This window comes from Pelobates fuscus, chromosome 5, assembly GCF_036172605.1.
Source record: "Pelobates fuscus isolate aPelFus1 chromosome 5, aPelFus1.pri, whole genome shotgun sequence".
Lineage (NCBI taxonomy): Eukaryota > Metazoa > Chordata > Amphibia > Anura > Pelobatidae > Pelobates > Pelobates fuscus.
The window spans coordinates 252,824,978-252,847,854 of NC_086321.1; the positions used below are offsets into that span (position 1 = coordinate 252,824,978).

General features: G+C 42.8%; 1 protein-coding gene across 1 annotated transcript in view; it reads right to left on the reverse strand.

The window, feature by feature from the left end:
• The window catches only part of NIPSNAP3A (nipsnap homolog 3A), a 53,274-nt gene extending 30,768 nt beyond the window's left edge, over window positions 1-22,506 (reverse strand). The window contains exon 1 of the mRNA XM_063455213.1: window positions 22,232-22,506. Within this exon, the coding sequence (XP_063311283.1) occupies window positions 22,232-22,306 (75 nt within the window). The 5' untranslated portion in view covers window positions 22,307-22,506. The remainder of the gene's footprint in view (window positions 1-22,231) is intronic.
• Between the last annotated feature and the right edge of the window lie 371 nt (window positions 22,507-22,877).

A 22,877-nucleotide genomic window follows, 5' to 3' on the forward strand; every position in this document is an offset into this window, starting at 1 on the left:
GACTGCCATCTACAGTCCAAATACTAAATTTATAATCTAGAAAGGAACCACACCTACAGTGTTGTTATTGGTTATTAGCCACTGACGAACAGAGAAACTTTCCCTTTAAAAAGTTAAGACAAAGGGAGAGAGAGTCATTCAAGCATTCAGAGATTCAGACATTCAAAGAATCAGGGCAATCAAGGCAGATGCAAGGAGGTATGCAGTCGGGGGCAAAAGAGTCGGAAGCAGGCTAAGAAAGAAAAGACAGAGAAACATTCCTGGACACTTAGCTACCTGAGAACATCTGGTGAGAATATCTATTAACTGGTAAATATACTGGCTTCAATTAATTAATTTAAATTAATTAATATTTTCTAGTAGCATGATATATGACTGGATAAAATCACGATCAGATTTCGATATTCAGAAATCTTAGTTAACTAAGAAATATATATATTTATAACCATTTCATGCTGCAGATGACATTGGGATAAGTGTGTATTTCTGTGACATATCACGTTAGCCGTGATATTTATCCAGCTGTGTTGATTTGCTATAAAATAAGTGTAACGGATCGCCTGGCACCCCGACTGGATACCTCCGTTAATGGATGCTCCTAGTGCTTCCTGAGGACTCCAAGCACTCTGGCAGACACCATAATCACCGAACCGATGCAGCATATGAACCTTCTCAAGCATATGAATGCTGTATACAGCCGAATAGGACAAACCATGCAAATAGGTTTCCACTCCTAGCAGTCAACTGGAACAGCATACAATCAATCCTTCCCCCAATAATGAGACGACACATCACTTTGAGGTTAAAACAGGAACTCTGGACTGGCTCATCCAGCCTGGCTTTTATTACAATACTACACAAACAGTCCCCACCCAGGGGGAGGCATAAAACACCCAATCACACACATGGTTCAGCCCACACATCTCCTCCCCTTAGATAATACTTAACCCAATTATATAGTACACACTTTTCCCCAATTCCTGGATGTCTGGAGGTCTCAGCGGTGTTTGCCTAGTCGAGTGTCCGATTTCAGTTCCAGACACTCGACGGCAAAACACCGCTGTTCGGCAGTTAAAGATGGCCGCCGCCACGTGGTGGTTTTCCTGAATGGCGGCCACCCAGAGGACACAGCACACATTACATGATTGCCAATTACCCGTTTGCAACATTGTTGCAAACGGTAATTGGAGGCACACTTATTCCTGGGTGGTCTGGTTGTTCGGTAGTTTCCTCAATACAATGAATGGAGTGATTCTACCGAACAATCAGATGAATGCTGCATACAAATCACCCAGGTTAAACTTAACACATATATAAATACATATATAATATTACAGGCTGTACACTAGGATATGCTTCACAGTCTTAAAGGGACAGTAGTCCCAAAAGTCCCAATGTGTCCATAGATGCTGTTAAAAGGGCCAGTAGCAGCAATATACAGTATAACAAGCCCAAATATAAATCTTTAAATGTACCAGTTTTCCAGGGGCCATAGTCAGCGGGTAAGAGGCAGGCAGCCAGGCCCCTCCAATGTCCAGTGGCGAGGTGGGTTCCGCCACATTTCTCCCCTTTCCCATTTAGACTATCCAGACTCCAGACCTCCAGTCGGTCTGGGGCTCTGATAGTCGGCTGGCTGTCCTTACAGGGGGTAGTTGTCCAGATGGCCCCCTGCCACTCGTGTCCAGTTGTAAGTCCAAGGCTTGGGGAAAAAGTAACCAGGGTGTCCTCTCTCCTGGTTGAACACAGCTGTGGTTGGGGAAAAACGACTGTCTCCCCTTCCGATATTTTGTCTGGCTGTTGTGGACTAGGACCGACTGTCCCTATCCCCAGTGGTGTAGGTGCAGAGACTACGGTCCCATCTGCACGGTTGTGGGGTTTACTGTCTCCCCTTGGCGTGCTAAGCTGCCGCTGGGGAGAGGGGATGACAAACTCCTCTCCCTGAACCATAGACTGCCGCTGGGGAGCAAGGACGGCTCCTTCAGCTCCCTGTAACTTGGGCACAGAGACCACGGTCCCATCTGTGCTGGTGAGGGGCTTACTGTCTCCCCTTGGTGAGCTGTGCTGCCGCTGGGGAGAGGAAACAACAAACCCCTCTCCCTGAACCGTAGACGGCCGCTGGGGAGCAAGAACATCTCCTTCAGCTCCTGGTAGCTTGGGCACAGAGACCACGGTCCCATCTGTGCTGGTGTGGGGCTTACTGTCTCCCCTTGGTGTGTTAGGCTGCCGCTGGGGAGCAAGGATGGCACCTTCAGCCCCCTGTAATACACACTGCCGCTGGGGATCTGGGCCAACTGCCCAGCCTCCCTGTAGGGCCGGCAGAGAGACCACGGTCCCATCTCCACCTGCCATCTGTGGGTCTTCCCAGGACCAGTCGATAAGGTCCCCCATTTCTGGGGCTGGTTGGGCAGTAGGAGGTACTAAATGCAGGTCTCCTACTGGCGGGCTTAGTTGTTGGGGAGGGGGAACAAAACTCACCGCTCCCAATGGTGTACAGTCCAGAAGCCCCATCAGGTTAGAGACAGGCGGTGTCACTGGATCATATAAGTCCGCATAATTCTGTTCGATCTCCCACTGCTCTGGTGGTACTTGTGGGGTATATGGTAACTGACTGGCGCTGAACAGGTGTTGGTAATCCTGCTCCAGCTCCCATTCCTGGACAGCCAGTTCAGTCAAGTCTGGCCTTAGGTCCTCGGCCATAGGGAGATCCAGCACGGCTTCTCTGTAGTCAAATATGTCCCAAAGCCGTGACTCTGCCGCACTCCCAAATTCTGGTTCTGCAAATGTCCCCCATAATAAGCCAGGGCCATTATAATCCTCGCCCTCGGGTTTGCCAAATTTGGCCATTCCAGGCACCCGCTGAACCGCGTACCAACGTAGCGCTTGGTATGCGTCCTCGAGACCCAGTTCTCTCCATGCCAGTGAATCAAGTTGCATCACCCATTCCTCCTGAGCCTGTTCTCCCAGCATAGATATCCGTAGGGCCACTCTACCTTGTAACCGCTGCTCCTTGCTGGGAAGACGCTCCCCTCGCCAACGCTGGACACCCTCTAGGGTTTCTTCCCACATCTCTTGTCGTGCGCTGTCACTGCAGTCCAACCTGGTTGCCTCTACTATTGGCTTTACCAGTGGTGCTAAGAGGTTCTGTAACCTCCGGTTAAACTCCTCTTCCACCTGGAGTACTGTCCAGGGACTCGCTGGTTCTATGCCACTCCATAATAATTCCTGTGTCTCCAGGGTGTTGTTCCTCTCACACCAGGACGCCATCCCACCGCTTGCCACCAATGTAACGGATCGCCTGGCACCCCGACTGGATACCTCCGTTAATGGATGCTCCTAGTGCTTCCTGAGGACTCCAAGCACTCTGGCAGACACCATAATCACCGAACCGATGCAGCATATGAACCTTCTCAAGCATATGAATGCTGTATACAGCCGAATAGGACAAACCATGCAAATAGGTTTCCACTCCTAGCAGTCAACTGGAACAGCATACAATCAATCCTTCCCCCAATAATGAGACGACACATCACTTTGAGGTTAAAACAGGAACTCTGGACTGGCTCATCCAGCCTGGCTTTTATTACAATACTACACAAACAGTCCCCACCCAGGGGGAGGCATAAAACACCCAATCACACACATGGTTCAGCCCACACATCTCCTCCCCTTAGATAATACTTAACCCAATTATATAGTACACACTTTTCCCCAATTCCTGGATGTCTGGAGGTCTCAGCGGTGTTTGCCTAGTCGAGTGTCCGATTTCAGTTCCAGACACTCGACGGCAAAACACCGCTGTTCGGCAGTTAAAGATGGCCGCCGCCACGTGGTGGTTTTCCTGAATGGCGGCCACCCAGAGGACACAGCACACATTACATGATTGCCAATTACCCGTTTGCAACATTGTTGCAAACGGTAATTGGAGGCACACTTATTCCTGGGTGGTCTGGTTGTTCGGTAGTTTCCTCAATACAATGAATGGAGTGATTCTACCGAACAATCAGATGAATGCTGCATACAAATCACCCAGGTTAAACTTAACACATATATAAATACATATATAATATTACAGGCTGTACACTAGGATATGCTTCACAGTCTTAAAGGGACAGTAGTCCCAAAAGTCCCAATGTGTCCATAGATGCTGTTAAAAGGGCCAGTAGCAGCAATATACAGTATAACAAGCCCAAATATAAATCTTTAAATGTACCAGTTTTCCAGGGGCCATAGTCAGCGGGTAAGAGGCAGGCAGCCAGGCCCCTCCAATGTCCAGTGGCGAGGTGGGTTCCGCCACAATAAGATTAAATATCTGTTTAGGCAAATTAATAAAAATCAGCTTATAGAACATATAGATTTCTTCTCATTGGATGAATTCAAGGAAATGACCAATGACTGGTTAAATGTTATTTTATTTAAAATTACATAAGAGTAGATCTTAATTACTTAGGAGGTCTAGCCAGCATTGAAAGGGTTACTCTGTCAGCTAAGTTTTTATGGCTTTACGCTGCAGCTCTGTCTCTATGTGAAACTTTCTTTGTCTCTGTGAAGCCCATCATAAATCTTCTTGACGGCTAATGTATAGATTCTAAACTGCGTTAAACATTAGGAGATTTTTTTTTATATTACCATTTGTATTGCATACTCATGTTATACTGAATTTCCATTGATTATTATCACGCATGTTACTCATTATTATTTAAATTGTTAAAAATAAAAATGTATCTATTTTTATAAACAATTTGTGATTTTATTTATATGGTATACATTTCACTTACACGATACGTTCTTTGGGATCTGAGAATTAAAATAGTGGGTAATTCTCTCTGTTTACTATTATTATCCCATAATATCCCCACAAATGTCCCCATGTCTCACAGCGTCCCCGTGTGTCTCAGCAATACCATGTCTCAATGTCCCCTAGTGTCTCAGTGTCCCCATGTTTTCCCCCCATCCATCACTTCCCTGAGCTGTAGTCGGTCTCTGCAGACTGGGAGCTGCTGTCTGAACTCTCTGTGCTGTGTAGCTTCTCCCCCGCGGATCAGTGAGTAGAGAGAGGCAGGGAGGGATATGCTGTAACTTCCTATCCCTGCCTCTCTCCACACACAGTGACACACTGGCTGGTGCTGGTATTGCAGAGTAATCTCCGTTTATACTGAGAAAAATATCTGCATTTGTATTGCCGGTATTATTGCAATACCGGCACGGCCAGGCAACCTCAAATACCAGTCATGTGGCAAACCCAAGATTAGTATGTAAAAATAAAAATAAATTTCCTTTTTTTTTTTTTTTTAAATTGGCCTATTCCATGGGCCTTGGCTGGAGCTGCAGCCCCATCAGCCCCTATGTTAATCTGGCCCTGGCCATAACCCATTTTGAATACCCTGGGTTGCCTACTTTTAGAAATGGTATGCTACGTTGGGGGTATTTCTCCTTGCATGGCTCCAGAGGCAACATTGGCCCAGCAAACCAATCCAGTAAATTAAAATGCAAAAAGCAAACAAGAAAGATTGTCTACTACAAAAGACTGGACGTACCAAAATCTGGGCCCCTGTGGTCCGTCCTCTAAGTCCAGCCCCAGAACCAGGGCCGGCGCATCCATAAGGCGGCACAGGCCTTAGGGCGGCACAGGCCTTAGGGCGCACGGGCTCTGGGGGCGCAATATATCAGTGACCGGCAGGAGGGAAGCTCTCCCTCCTGCCAGGCCACCATCTCGACCCCCGGCGCGGCGTGCGGCAGTGCTGTGATCAGACGCGGCGAGGGAGTTCTAATATCACCGCTCTGCTCCCTCGCGCGCTGTCTGCTGGTGCCGCGGGAGCCGGAATATGACGTCATATTCCGGCTCCTGCGGTATCAGTAGACAGCGCGCGAGGGAGCAGAGCGGTGAGATTAGAGCTCCCTCGCCGCGTCTGCTCACAGCACAGCCGCACGCCACCCAGCAGCCCCACTGGACCCCAGGGAATGATTCTCATCCACACCAGCTCTCCATGTAGGGAGGCTGGGTGGAAAATGTCTATAACATAATTAGTGAATGTGTGTGATGTGTGTCTGTGAGTGACAGCGTGTGTGTCTGTGTGACCGCATGTGTGTCTGTGTGACTGAGTGTGTGTGAGTGACCACGTGTGTGTGAATGACAGTGTGTGTGTCTGTCTGTGAGTGACAGTGTCTGAGTGACTGAGCGTGTGTCTGAGTGACTGAGCGTGTGTGTCTGAGTGAATGAGCGTGTGTGTCTGAGTGACTGAGCGTGTGTGTCTGAGTGACTGAGCGTGTGTGTCTGAGTGACTGAGCGTGTGTGTCTGAGTGACTGAGCGTGTGTGTCTGAGTGACTGAGCGTGTGTGTCTGAGTGACAGTGTCTGTGAGTGACTGTCTGTGAGTGACAGCGTGTGTGTCTGTGAGTGACAGAGCGTGTGTGTGTGTGTGTGTGTCTGTGAGTGACTGAGCGTGTGTGTCTGTGTGTGTCTGTGAGTGACTGAGCGTGTGTCTGTGAGTGACAGTGTCTGTGAGTTTTTGTTACCAAGGGAGTTTATAGGTAGAGGTCCCCTTAAACAACACAAATCCTTCAGATGTCTCTGTGTAATAAATCGATTGGGAGATATACCCCCAAATACATATACAGTGTGAAATCTTGAAGGATGTTTTTACCAAATACTCATGTAGAACTCAGCATCACGTCATCAATGACGATACGATGATCTTCCCCAGGATGGGCCAAAGGCGATTTAAAAACCGGGAGTTTTTTGGCGGCAACTCTCATCCCTGATGAAGGAGTTGCTTACTCCGAAACGCGCGTCGGATCACTTATTGGGGGGATTCCGAGTCACTGGACCTCGGCACAGCTCACCACACTATTCACGATGCACTAAAGGAATCCTCCTTTCTTTTCTCACCACTTGGTTATGATTTCCTATACCTCTTTAACTATTTCTTCTAGAGTCTAACTATACCTAACAGGACAATAGTATCTAGTGTAACGACTTAGACTAGAACACCCACGAAGGAGTTTATTAGCAGAAGTAAGGGAAATAGCATAGATCAGGAGACAGCCTCCACTTGCTATATTAGACTCGATTGTCGCCATTTATTTGGATTTTCGCTGTCCCACTGTGCTAACTAGATACCCTATACTTCTGCCTATTTCCCTACTACATGAGTATTTGGTAAAAACATCCTTCAAGATTTCACACTGTATATGTATTTGGGGGTATATCTCCCAATCGATTTATTACACAGAGACATCTGAAGGATTTGTGTTGTTTAAGGGGAACCTCTACCTATAAACTCCCTTGGTAACAAAAACTCAAGAATAACGATCTCATTTCGGCACCAAGGGCTGTTATTATAGGCAATTAGAGGACTTAGAGAGCTCTCCATTTGTTGATACACAATTGCTACTGTATCTCCTTTTCTTAACAGTTTAATAAAGTTCAATTATTTTTTCAGTGGATAAAGAGATACTTTTTATGTACTGTAGCAAATATATTCAACATTGCTCTGCTACTTTGTCCCCACCCACCTATCTTTTCCTGTTTACTGGGCTCTAGACTCTAAGATTCACTAGGTACAATATCTTGTGCACTTACCATCTGTAACTTTACCGGCTTGCTTGGTAGTTCCTCCCCCTCTCTCTTAAGAGGAACACCCGAGCATCGTTTATGTGTTTTCTTTTTTCCTACAATTAAAGGGTTCATGCCCAGACTGGGTGGAGCTGGTACCACCCATCCTGACTGATGTTTTCCTAGCCACAGATCTGACGTTTTGCCAGTCTGTGACCAAGGAGAAAAATACATCTTTTTGATATTTAGACTTTATTCCTTATCACTTATCTTGTTTACATAACGCATTCCTTAGCTCAGACTTGAATGAGAAGAGTTACAGAAAGAAAGAAATTCTGTGTCTGTCTTGTCTGAAAATACAAAAATGGAGACAGCTCTGTTTTGAGTGTGACTGGCAATATACACTTTTAATTCTATCTTGGCACAAAATGTCTTCCGATACAAATATACTGACAGTACGTCCGACAAAAAATTGTAGTCCGCAGCAAATAGGAGCCCTGGACCGGATCACAGTCGGGGGACTGCGGAAGACCCCAGCAGCAGCAGCTCCAGCCACCCCGTCCCAGTAATTATATATATTATATAAAAAAATTAAAAGCATTTCATAATATATTATACATATATAATGCATATATATGATTTAATTATAAGTGTACTTTGACATATATCTCAAAAGACACTTATAATGAAATCATATATGCATAATATATTATACATATTTGGGAAATAAAAGTGTGTGTGTGTGTATATATATATATATATATATATATATATATATATGTGTGTGTATATGTGTGTGTTCCTTGGTGAGGTCTTCTAGATCTTGTAATACCTTTTTTATTAGACTAACAGAATTTTTTTGATGACAAGCTTTCGAGAGAACCTCTCTTTCTTTGGCCAGCATTTGTGACTAAGTGGCTACTACAAAAGACTACCCCATTTTGAATACCCTGGGTTGTCTACATTTGAAAATGGTATGCCGTGATGGGGTTATTTCACATTCCTGGGCTACCATATGGTCTCAAAAGGCAACACTGACCCAGCAAACTGAATTGGGCAAGCCCTATATTGACCCTGTAACTTTCCAAAACATCATTTACATGGGGGTTATTGTTATACTCGGGAGACTTCGCTGAACGCAAATAAGAGTGTTTAAAACAGTAAAACTTATCACGACAGTGAAATCACCAGTAAAAGTGCAGTTTTTGTGTATGATGATGGGCCTTATTAGTGAATCTGTTCGACAAAAAACGCTTAAACAGTCATACCTCCCATGTGTCATGTATGTGGTAGAGGTGGTGCTGGAGGGAAACTCACAAGACTCAGCTATAAGAAAACACATACCCTATGCTAATCTCTTGCTTTCATCTTCAAGTAAATCCATAACCCCTAATAGCAGGTCCAGTTAAGCAGGATATCAGTGGGTGGCGAAAAAGGGTGGGCCACTGATGCGAATCACGTAACAGGAACCGCCCACAGGGGTGAACATGCCCAAAAAAAGAGGAAGTTTCTGCCTAAAGAATTTGAAGGCCAGCCTGGCGTGAATGCAATCACGCAGGCTGGCCAACTAAGGGTGTACTATGTAGACAGCAGCCTGAGCTTGGCATAAATGTGTAATGATGTGCTTGCTCCACGCTTTCTAAGGACTGTCCCGTAGCACTCACATGTCCACTCCTCTCCTTACTTTCTTACTAGCAGGCAAAAGCTCCTGTTATACAGTCTGGGACAGAGAAAAGTTGCATGTATTGAGTGCAGAAGAAAGTAAACATGCCACAGTGTTAGAGAGACCGAAGCTCAAGATTATTTGCATAGTAATGTCTGCTGCTCACACCCGTACGGCAAACTCACGCTTGCAGGACTTCTCGCGTCCGGCTCCCTTCCTATGGAATAGCCTGCCGCAATCAGACTCTCCCCTAGTCTTCAATCGTTTAAGAAGTGAATTAAAACATCTCTTTAGAAAAACTTATGTCCTCCCAGAGTAACCTCTACCTTACATACCTGTCTCTTGCTCACCCCTAAAAGGGCAGCACTCTTCTCTTCTCCCGCTCTGCTTCACTCCCACTTTATTTGATTGACATTTCCTTTGTTTTATAACCTACTTCCTATACACTGTAAGCTTGTTTAAACAGGGTTCTCTTCAACATATCGTATCTGTAAGTTTTCTTGTAATTGTCCTATTTATAGTTAAATCCCCCCTCTCATAATATTGTAAAGCACTATGGAATCTGTTGGCACTATTATTATTATTAATAATACTACTACTACTAATAATAATAATAAATACGCAAAGATGGCTTTACCCTAACTAATTTCATTGTCAGCCAGCACACACAATTTTTCCCCCTACATCCTTCTTAAGTTTCCATACTTAAGTAAGAGCATGTGAAGAGTAGTAAATAATCATAAAAAAATAATAATTAATGGGCCTATTCCATGGGCCTGGAGCTGCAGCTCCATCAGCCCCTATGTTAATCCTGCCCTGGCTTCCATACCATCTCCAAGATAACATAACCAATCTGGCAAATATCAATTTACAAAAACAGAAATTGGCAAATCTTATGTTTGACCCTGTAACTTCCCAAATCACCCTAAAACCAGTACTTAAGGGGTACTGTTGTACTTGTGAGTCAATACGCTACGCAAACATAAGTGCTTTAGAGCAGTAAAGTATCACTGATAATATCATTGGTGAAATTGCAGTTTATGTGTGAAAAATGCAATATATATATATATATATATATATATATATATATGCTAATTTTTGCCAGGGTTTGTGACTAAATGGCTACTAAATAAGAGTGGACCATTTTAAATAGCTTGGGTTGTCTACTTTTACAAATAGTATGCCATGATGGGGTTAACTTTCATTCCTGTGCTGGTATATCGTCTCAAAGGCGACATAAGCCCAGCAACCCAGTCTGGCAAATTTTAATGTGCAAACATGGAAAAGGGGAAAGCCCTACATTTGACCCGTGTAAGTTTGCAAAAACCCATAAAACCTGTACATTGTGGGCACTGTTGTACTCGTGAGATGTTGCTGAACACATATTGGGGTGTTCTTTGTCAGTAACACCTAACATGAACTGGGAATCCATGCCTAAAGTACAATCTGTGTGAAAAAGAACACAAAAACATGACTACACAAAAGGTTGACAAAGACTGGTGGTAGAATTAGTGCATGGAAAGTGTAAAAATACCACCATTTGAAATACCCAAGGGGGTCTAATTTTCCAAAATACATGGTTTGATTGGCATATTTACATTGGACGGCTTAAAAAATGTCCCAACTAGGACTTGGGTGCATGATGACCAGCTATGAAAATTCCAAGTTGGAAAACTGGAAGGGGCACCCTCCAAATAAGGTCTTTTAGCCCCCAGAGAACATGGCACACCTGTACATGAGTTGCATCACTGTATTCAGGAGATGTTACTGAACACATATTGGGGTGTTCTTTGGCAGTAACCTTTAATGTTCTCAGTACATGTATTCTTAAATTGCTATGGGTGTCAAAATAAATAAAAAAATAAAATTAAAAAACCCCCAACAATTATTATTTTTTATTTATTTATTTAGGCATAGATTGGTGGTAAAATGGTTGCATGTAAAGAGTCAAAATGTAATACCGTAGGTTGTCTTCTTTAACCCCTTAAGGACACAGGACATGTGTGACATGTCATGATTCCCTTTTATTCCAGAAGTTTGGTCCTTAAGGGGTTAAAAAACAAAAAAAAAAAAATATATATATATATATATATATATATATTTGTGTTAAGGGCTCATGATAGTACAGAAGATACAAACACTGATAAGTGTAGGATGGTATTAAAAGAGCAAGTCGGTTGTGGTGTGCCGGAACCGACGATGAGGAAGGCCTGTAAATAAAGAGGGCCCACCAAGAAGAAATGTAAAGAGAAAAGGAGTTAATGAGGAGTGGGTGGGAGGGTGATGCAGCGCTGACCTCGAACGATATGGAGCCAGGTAAGGGGTGTCCCTTAAGTAGGGAAGAGGTGTGTCATACGCCCCTCCCACAATTACAGGCCAAAAGGCCTTAATACTTGTGTTAAGGGCTCATGATAGTACAGAAGATACAAACACTGATAAGTGTAGGATGGTATTAAAAGAGCAAGTCGGTTGTGGTGTGCCGGAACCGACGATGAGGAAGGCCTGTAAATAAAGAGGGCAAAAGTAGAAAATCTAATTTATTACATACCAGCAATATACATACTTTAACCAGACATGTCTTGAAAGGCATTTCTTACTTCTTGTACCGGGTTAGGTATGTATCTAGAGTAAGCCGATGATTTCCAGCGCCCTAGTGACTTGATAACATGAACTGGAATGTTTGCACTGGATGCTGTGGAGGCCGCTCCTATGCGGAAGGAGTGGCCCGAATAGTTAGCTGATTTGATGCCCAGCTGTGTAAGTAAAGACCTGACGTGTGTCATAAAGGTGGTGGTAGTGAGTACCGAACCTTGTAGACTGAAAGTGGTTGAGATGGTGGTTCGTTGTTATGCTGGGTATATGAGTCCAGTAGTTTGACGGGGCTCCACCTGTTGTGAGTAGGATAGTACTTAACCTCTACTGAAAGTGCATGTTGACTGGTTTTGGAGTGAGGCAGAGTCAAGATATAATAGTCCATGTGTTTTGTTAAGTGTGAATGAAGTAGGATGTGAGTGGACTGTGTTGTGCTGATGGCGGTAAATTCTCTTGGTCTCAAGAAACCATAAACAAGGCTACGTATATGGCGGTTTTAACGATGAGGTTTGTGTTGTTGGCAAAGGGTTTAAATCTAGTGAATTGTATAAGTCTTTAAAAATATGGAAATCTATGGGTAGCCTCTGGGCCGTACGTGGGGGTTCGGATCTCTGAATACCCCTAAGGATGTTCTTAATTGGTAGAAGGACACTTGATTTGTCTGGTTGTAAAGTTAGCATGTGATGTTGGATGCCTGTCAGATATGGTTTGATTGTGTTGTATGATAGTTTGAGTTTGAGGTGGCAAAAAGAAGCAAAGCCCAACCAGGATGTCACGATGAAAAGTTGTAAGATGTTGTGTTCAGAAAGGAATCTTTAAATCAAATGAAAGCTCTATCGTAAGTTTCCCGGGTAGTAGTAGACAGTGCTAATTGGGACAATGTTCTGCTATGTTGCATAATAGCATCTAGTCCATTACTAGATGGTGGAATAGTGGGGTGTTCGTGGCTGTGAGTGCGGCTGACGGAAGTATTTGACGAAAAGCCTGGAAATTAAAGCGAGACAAATTGTCAGCAGCAGTGTTACATACACCTGGAACATGAATACAAAACAAGAGAAAATTATGACATGCAGCCAGCCAAGTGAGTTTCCTCAAGAATCTCATAATAGTCAGTGATTTGGATCGGCCTTGTTTATAATGTGACAAGTTACTTGGTTGTCTGAGTAGCAACGTACAGACGAACCTGCCCATAAATGCACCCATGCCACGGCAACCGTCACGATGGGATATATCTCAAACAGAGCTGAGGTAGTGGAAAAACCCTCCAGGTCCTGAACTTCTGAAGGCCAGCTGCCCCAAAGCCATTCGTTCCTGAAAAATTGCTGCAAAACCTGTGGTAGACGCCGCGTCTGACCAAATGGTAGGTGAGGAGTCAGACAATTTTGGAAGGAACATGCTTTTACCATTTAAGGTGGTTAAAAATTTTCTCCACATAATTACGCCTGCCGTGGCTTGGGTATCCAGGGGTGACCTGTGTCCATCATGTCTAAAAGTGGGAAACATGTAAAGGAGTTGTGAGATGAAAGCCCGGCCTTGAGGTATGATGCGAATGGCAAAATTCAGTGACCCAAGCAAAGACTAATTCTTGCGGTTGCAAGTACCGAGTTGTATGTAGAGATTATGTTGATCAGAATGTTTTCTACCTTGGGCGTGGCAGGCTAGCTTGCATGGTGGTTGAGTCTAGTATGATACCCAGGAATGTGATGAAGGTATCTGGTCCTTCAGTCTTGGTGGAGGAAACTGGGACACCCACCTGTTTGAATAGACTGATGGTTTCTTTTAGGCTACTGGGAGGGGAAATATTCTCATCGACCAGTAAGAAATCATCCAGATAATGTATAACTGTAGGGCATCTGGCTATATTTAATAAAACCAGCATAGGGTTTCGGCGAATACGTCGAAAATGGCCGGACTACTTTGGAACCTAAATGTTAAACGTGAGCAAAATAGTAGTTCCCTGCCCACTTGATACCATGCAGGTGACACAGTGTAGGGTGGATAGGCAGTAACTTGAAAGCATTGTGATATCAGTCTTACTGAGCCATGCTCCGGCCCCTGCCTGCATGATAGCCGTAATGGCGTGATCTATAGTGGAATATTGCAGTGAAAATTCCTCAGAGGGTATGAGGGAGTTCAGACTAGGAGTGGCAGAGGTGTGAGGTGTTGATAGATCAATGATAAGTCTCTGTTTGTGAGAAGATTTCCCCGTGACAATACCGATGGGGTTTGTCCGCCATGTGGTGAACGGAGGGGACTGGAAGGGCCCCCATAGGAAGTCCACTGCCACTTCCTGGCTATGAGTGTCTCCACCGCTGTAGGGTTTTTGTGCGGATTGTAAATTAGGACATTCCAGGATTCCGGAAGGCATGTGTATGAGGCCTGTGTGAATCCTTCTGATAGACCCAAGATAATGAATTCCACCAAATGTCTAGATGGATGATGTGGCAGTAATGTCGTAAGTACAGAAATGTTTATTGATGTTAAGTATAGTTTTGGGATACATTTTATTTGGACACAGATTTAGCATGTGCCCTGAAACAGATGGCTGGAGAAAGTGATTGCAACTCAACCAGTGCTGGAGGGGTCGCAGCGGCCGACCCAGCCATGGTAAGGGGTGTAGTGACCGATTCCCCAGGGGTGATACTGGCAGGCTAACTAGGCCTGAAAGGCGAAAAATTAATCTTGTTTTGTGACAGGTGAGGCCCTGCTAGTTGCCAAGTGGCTATGAGAGGCTCTGTCTATGAGTTGGCGCGAGGGGTTATTGAGGCCACCCGTCGTAGTGGCAGGAATCGTAGGCCTCTCGGTGATAGTAAAAGAAAACAGGGGGAGGGAGTGACAGGTGAGGCCCTCTCTATAATATTGCGAGGCGGCTAACTCACGTGTGGCCCGATGGCGTTTGCCTCCGAAACGTTGAGGCGGGGTGTTGGCCTCGCGGACCACTAAACGATAGGCAGAAATGCCAAGAAGGGAGGTACCTATTTGGGCCTATACCCCTAACTTGCCAGTACTCTATGGCCTAGAAGAATGAAACGTATGTGAACTACAACGTGAGCAGGCTTACGTACCTGGTAGTATGTATGAAGTTTTGAGATTCGACAGGTATGAAAACCTGGATAAACCTAAAAAGGGATAGAGTGAGAATGGATCCTGTGAGACCTGTGTAATCTGTATAGGCTGGGATTAGGGCTTCTAGCAGTATGTGTGGGAGGTGTAAAATCTATGAGTATGATAGTGACATGACTGCCCATGCTTGGTGACAAGCGTTACGCTGAGTCCGATACCTGGCAGCAGGGGATTGGCCGTGTAATGTGTATATATGGAAGGTGATCAGATGATATGCATGTCACTAAACTGATCTGGGAATGCAAGGGACTTTTTAATGTGAAGTGACAATATGCAGAATCATAAATGTTGCTGTAAAGTGACGTATGAATGTATGAACCAGAACGTGTGATTCAAAAACCGAAAGTCTTGTGAGACGTATATGCCGTGTTCTTGAATACTCGTGTTACGTCGTCTGAGTGTGTCAAGAAAAGGCCTGAGTTTGTAAATGCCATGTGAAATTATGTGAAATGACAATCTATGCAGAAAATGTTGTAACGTGACGTATGAGTGGTTGAACCAATGCGTGTGATTCAACCCGAAACCCTCTGTGGAAGGTAGGACCGTGTTCTTATATACTCGTGGTATATCGTATGAGTATGATAAGAAATGGCCTGAATAGTTAGTGCCATGTAATCGTAATGTACATGGTTGTAATAACATCATATCTCCATTATACTCTTTGAAAATAGGACCGTGTCCTTGAACTCGTGGTATGTCGTACGAGCATGACAGAAAAAGGAGCCGTAATGTAGGCTAACCATAACTGTAATATACATGTAATATCTGCATTGTAAAATAAAATAACTATTATTATTAAAACCATATATATATAATAAGCAAACTGAAACAAAATAGACAACCTAAGATCGTGTAAAATAAGTATTTGAAAGTTTAACCGATTACTGTGCAGGAAACGTATGATTGGTTGGATCAGTACGTGTGATTCAACCAGAGTATGCATGAAAAGGAATTAAATCCTTGTGTCATGGTTAACAACAAAGAAATGAGGCCTGTAACGTAGGCTGATTTAATTGTAATGAAATGGATAATTATAAAAAAAAAAACTCCAGTAAGCGTGGGAGTCCAATGTCTATACAGAAATGTTAGCTGGTTTCATACCCTTGATGTAATAATGGATACCTTAAAAATAGCATGAAAATGGTCTATTTAACCAAGCAACTTTTTAACCAAATGTAAATACATGAAATGATGAAATGTAACTCACGAAAAAGATCTATGTGAATACATAGCAGAATAACCGAATCTTAGTATGAAGGGAAACAGAAGTTAGCATGAATAGCTTAACCGTATGCATTTTAATGCGAACAGCAATCGTGCATAGAATATACTATGAATAAGTGCCGACCAGAAAACACAAACCGAAATGACAATCGTTTAAATGAAGCAAGGTTGGTTTTTACATGAAATGCAATAATGTCTGAGAAGCCTGTAGTACACTGAATGACCGGTAGGGGTCAGTGTGTAGGCGAAAATGCAGTGGTTCGATGGTTTGTACATGAAATGCAATAATGTCTGAGAAGCCTGTAGTACACCGAATAACCGGTAGGGGTCAGTGTGTAGGCGAAAATGCAGTGGTTCGTTGGTTTGTACATGAAATGCGATAATGTCTAAGAAGCCTGTAGTACACCCAAAGACCGGTAGGGGGTTTAAACGAATGATATGCATGAACATGCAATGGTTTTAGAACAGACTTAGACAAAATGCAGCCGTAAAGTGAGGACCTGACCCGTGCATGGTGCCGTGGGACTGATGCCTGGCATAACGGGTAGGTTGACTTACAGTTTGTGAGTCACTTGGACACCATCCACAGCGATGGATTGAAGAAAGAGGTGGTAGGCCGGAAAAGCCTGTGGCTGGATTCCTGACACAGCTCTGCTTAAAAACACCTCATGGAGTAATCAGGTAAAATGGCGTCTGGATGACCCGGAAGTGGAAATGATGCAGCGCTGACCTCGAACGATATGGAGCCAGGTAAGGGGTGTCCCTTAAGTAGGGAAGAGGTGTGTCATACGCCCCTCCCACAATTACAGGCCAAAAGGCCTTAATACATATATACACACACACACGTGTAGGGTTATTCAGGGATTCCTGACAGATATCAGTGTTACAATGTACTTAATTATTGCCCTATAACTTTCCCAAAAAAAGCTAAGAACATGGTAACATTCGGTATTTCTAAACTCAGGACCAAATTTAGAAACTATTTAGCGCTGGTGTTTTTTGGCGGTTGCAGATGCGCAAGAGATTTTGGGGGTCAAAGTTAGATAAAAGTGTGTTGTTTTTTTTTTTTTTAAACATTTTTTCCTCATGTTTTATAAAAGAAATTATAGTAAATTATATGATATGTTGGAAATAATGGTATCTTTAGAAAGACCATTTGATGGCGAGAAAAACTGTATATAATATGTGTGGGTACAGTAAATGAGTAAGAGGATAATTACAGTTAAAAAACACAGCAGAAATGTAAAAACAGCCCTGATCCTTAACGGTAAGAAAATTGAAAAACAGTCTGGTCACTAAGGGTTTGAATGCATGTACTTTTGCATTTGGGTATATCTACTAAACAGTTTTTTTATTTACTTGTATTTGGGCAGAGGAGTATCCCTTTAAGCTCTCCCTTCCTGTGTGCTGCAGTTCTGGTGTCATTTTTGATGTGCACTGATTACCACTTATAGCAGTTTACTAGATTATAATAGCATGAAGTGCCTTAAAAAGGCATTTTTAATTGACGTGATGTATATCCTGCAGGAAAGATCAGTGCACATTAAGAATTATTCAGTCTAAGGAAGAGGCACAAAGAAGCTGCACTCATGTCCTATGTCCTCCATCAATTGTCTGAATGTTTGGAGACCTATTTTTTTAATTGTTTTTTTTTTTTTTTTTAAGGAGAAACAAACAAAACGCAAAGAATACCCAATAGCATGTTTGGATGCCCGCTGGCATGTTTGAATATCCTATGGAATGTTTAGAAAGGTCTCCATTACTGATATGCATCAAACGTAAATTTTAAGAAGCTTACAATTATGACCTCAGTGTCAAAGACATTAACGGCATTGGCCTGAGAGATAATCCATGAAACACTAACTACTCCAGCAAATAAAGAAAGGACAAAGATCAGCGTATGTGCCCAGACAACAGTTGTACCTCCAAGGTTTTAACAGCATTGAAAACATCCATGTATTAACATCCACCATGAACATAAATCTGCGTAAAAAAAACTAAATTTTTAGTAAAAAATCTCAGTATAGGTTTCACTGATGTTTTGGATGGCAAGTAAGAGAGGTGGAGGTGCATCAATACTCCTACCAAGACACCATCTCTAACGTGTTCTGTTGCACCAAATCCCAGTTATTTCTAGGTACCTGATAGCCTACTACAGTCATCACAGGACTCTGATGACACCATCTGGACCTCTACATCTCTGTCATTAAATTTGCAACATAGAGACTTTTGACGTCTGCAAAGTTTTACATATTATAATGTAAAAAAAAAAAAAAAAATAATAATAGTCACAGTTTAGACAGTGGTGTATTGTTTTGCTGTTGGACAGATATTGCACCTTTATTGTATTAAACACAGAATTAAACACAAAAGCCCACTTTAATAAGTGCACCTGTTTTTTTATAAAAAACAAATGGAATGGAAGTGAACTACGTAGCAGCAACCATACATAAAGCATATGGTCAAGAGAAATGGCTGTTTGAAATCTTCTACCATCCCTTCTATTAAAGAGATATTACATTTGGCAATAGATAATAAGAGTGATGAACTAGCACTTAATCATCAACGCTACTCAATCAACTTCATTAGACTAAGTGGGAAGAGGATATTAAAAAAAAAAAAAAACTGGCTGTAATTTGGAACCTATAAAAATTGTTAGGTAGTAAATACTATGGCACAATTATTTTTTTGTGATGGTCATGCTATGTATTATTATATATTTTGTGTTTGATTACATAATTGTGTATTGAGAATATATATATATATATATATATATATTTTTTTTTTTTTTTATTCTTTATTTTTGTTGTGCACTTTTGGTACAAAACAGCATTCAGCACTGAAGTGCAGTAAAAACATAGTAAACAAGTCATAAGAAAGCAAAACCGTGAAACAAACTGCACATTTTTTATATATTAATCAGGCTAGTAGAGTACAGTGCATTTAGCAGATATCTAAGAGTAGCAAGATAGAATACACGGCTAATGCACTGGATGGCAACAAGAGCTTCCACTATGCATATTTGTTAAGATACTACACATACAAATCTGCTGGGTACTGGTAAGAGAAACATACGAGGTTATCAAAAAGAAACAATGCTGTGCAATGCTTGAAATAATGGCAGGCAACATCCGCAGCCGATATTTAGCCAACACCATTTGCGGGTGACTTCATCTCCATATCAATTTCTGAGTAACCTCCTGCTCTCTCGAGACTTTGCGGGGGAACGGTAGTTCATCACTTGTCGGGTAAGTTGAGTGGTAGTGCTGTGACCGCAAAGATCTTCGAGCCCAGGTTGAAATGGAAGTCACTTTCCTGTGACCATTGGTCCCCCTGCTCTGTGCGGTAGGACTTGAGAGCTTGGGAGCTCTGAAATCCTGGTAGCCCCTCTGGGAATATGGACGATGGACTGGATAGATTTCCAATTGGACCCCCAACCCAGATGATTAAAGCGCAACATTAGCAGCCTAGTGGGTCTGGGGCTTAGCACGAGAGGTAGGGCGATTAGGTTGGCTATGACTGTGTTGGAGACCTGACACAGCGGTCATTTTATGTACACCGCAGGAAATCCGAGGTTATGCACTGAGGCTGGCAGCAGGGTAATGCGGTAATGAGGTAAGTATCCCCAGTGGGGACCGGGATAACCCCCACTTGTCCATAGGGCGGCAGCGGGGTTGTGTCAGGTGGTCTGTTGTGAGTGTGTGTGTCAGTGGATCAGCAGCTTCCCCCAGGCACTGGGTCCCACATAGAGCTAGGCCGCATGGTCATGTGGATATGTGGCGTAACAGCTTGAGATGGGTAACACCATGGACCCCTATGTTTCTGCTCGGACCTCCGGGCACATAGAGCTGCTTCCAATGCTGGTTTAGGCAGAATAGGCTAATTTTTGCTCATAGGTGCCAGAGATGTTAGAAAGCACAACCGGACATCTTGGATGTCACTGCTTCATCTCTTTGAAGTGGTTATAGTGTCTAGATAGTGTCTTATAGTGTTCCCTGATGCCACCATTCCATTCATTGTTAAACAGTTTTAATGTTTTTATGCAAAATGAGAGTCCCAAGCAGTCCATCCCTACTGTCCTGCTTAAGGAATCATTAATCTAAACAGCAGCAGTTGATGGTGATTGGCTGAGAATGTCAGCTGATTGCTTTTGACTTATCACACCGCACATTGCTGGTATGAATTGCTTTGGCAATAAGGAAGTGTTTTAACTCTCCCTTAGCCATACCTCCAGTGTGGGCCAGGCTTCCAAGCAGTGGTGAAGATGTAGGGCTGTGTGTGGCCAAGAACCCTTATCCAGCACTAAACTGCTCAAAAATGGCTTAACATTGAAAGAAAGGATGACAAAAGGGACTCCATTGTCCATTTAAAGAAACACTAAGTACCAGAATAACTTAAAGTGATTTTGGGGCATAGTTACTGCCCTTACAGCCTTGCAGATGAAAGAGAGTCATTTCTAAAAACAGTACCATTTTTGCTATTGCAATATCCATGCCTCTAGTATCTGTCATTCAGACAGCCACTAATGGCATTGGACTAAAAACAATTCAATAATTGTATCTGTTTTATGTCCATAATTGCCATGCAAAGTATGCGGCCACTGCACGCTGTGTGTTTGCAGCCACAGAGTTGTAGCAAAGGCAGAGGGCACCAACTGTCACCAGATCTGAGGGGTGCCTGTATGTATATAACTATTTGAACAGAGCTGCGTGGGGGCATTGCAGAGCCTACCGCTGATAAACCTACCTTGTGGTTGTCTGCGCTGGCACACATTCATTTACTGACAGATTGAGGACATGACGATCTCCATCTATTAATGTTTTCCACTCACCTTATCCCCCCATTTTCATTTGCTTGCCCACAGCTCGTGGTACTGTGGAACAGACACTCTAATCTAACTCATTCCAGGACCACCGAGTGACGTGTGAATCAAGAGAGCCAGAGTGAGGCTCTGACTGTTTTTTACACGTACCATGGCCAGGGCACCAGGCAGCACGGTATCTCATCTCTCTGAAGTGGTCTGGGTGCAGTAGCCTTATAGTCTTAGTTCTACAATGTAAAACATTGCTGTTTTGTAGATACGGCACCGTTTCGATTGCGGCCTTCCTCACAGAGGTCTTCCTCACAGATTCTGTTTTTCAATCAATATTTTTTGTTTAGAAAGCATCTGGAGAACCACAGCATTTTGTCACACATGCGTTTCTAGTCCTCAATGCTTCTCTATAAAAATGATTGGATTGGATAAGAAGACGGAAAACGTCAGTCAATGCTTACGGACGAAGAAGGCGGCGGAGCGGGCAGCAGCAATGACACTATCTCGGCTCTAGAAACAAGGTGAGTACAATATATTAACACTGCATGTTTTAAAATACAAGGGGCTGGACATAGATCACTAAAATGTCAGGCAACTTATAGTCCTGGAAAAAAAAAAAGGATTTCTTAAATCGTGCTATGTGAGGTATCAAGATTTTATGCAACGTGATGATCCAAAAAAGCCAGCCCACAAAACTTGGGATTCACTGCGTTGAAAACATCTCTATGTATCCCATAATTAAAATTACACCCTTTTACTTTGTGATATGATTTAATAAAAAAAAAGTCTTCTGTACAATAATCAATAATGTTTTGGTGTTTTTTTTAGGTTTGTTAAAAGGTCAAGAATACCATCATCAGCTGTCATAGTGGCTCTAAATATATTCTGTCAAAGCAACATGGTACAGGCTGAAGTGATATAATGAAGGTCACGTGAAAATGACTCCAAGCAGAACAGTATCAAAGTAACACTAACTTATTAACCAACAAATAACTGACATTTTTTTGTCTAAATTTTGCCATGCAGAGTTTAAATTTACTATAAATGTAGGGGTTAGTAAATTAAACCTACGAGGTTTTATTCACTAAACTCAGAGCTGAATTCCAACTTGCAGAACAATATTTAGCCAAAAGTTGGGAAATTTCTCCAACTTGGCTGCAGTCGCAGCTTTAGGATTTCGATTTGCTACAATGCGGCATTTAACGAATAATCCCCAGGACTACAGACAGGGTGCAAACATTCCCATTTCCCAGTAGAATGCTCACCTGGGCACAGGCTGACAGCTCACGCCATGCAGACACTTTCCCCCTTGTTAAAACCAGTCTGAGAGGTGACATCATTTTGATGCAAGATATATTGAAAATAAAAACCTATTAGCTGCACAATTTACTATTTCTGCACACAGTAACTATTAAATAGTTTGAATGATTAGATAGCGGTGTCTTCTTAATACTGTCTGTTAGTATGACATGCCCCCAGAACAATATCAGTGCCCTATGCTGTATGCTGCGTGTGCTTGCATTATGTGATCTTCCTGAACTGACTGCAGCCACCTCCCCCTTGGACTGCACCATTAAAGGTGAAAATGTAGGGGTGCATGGACTGTACCAATTAAGAAAAAAAATAACTATATGTATATATAAACAAAATTGCATGCAAGCTGAACAAGAGGCTTAACCCCTTAACCCCTTAAGGACTGGACTGTTTTTGCGATGTTGTACATTTGCGACCAGGCCTCTTTTTACACTTTTGTGGTGTTTGTGTTTAGCTGTAATTTTCCGCTCTCTCATTTACTGTTCCTATACAAATTATATGTTGTTTTTTTTCAGGACAAAATAGGCTTTCTTTACATACCATTATTTATATAATCTCATGTAATTTAATTTAAAATTTTTTTAAAAAATATGATGA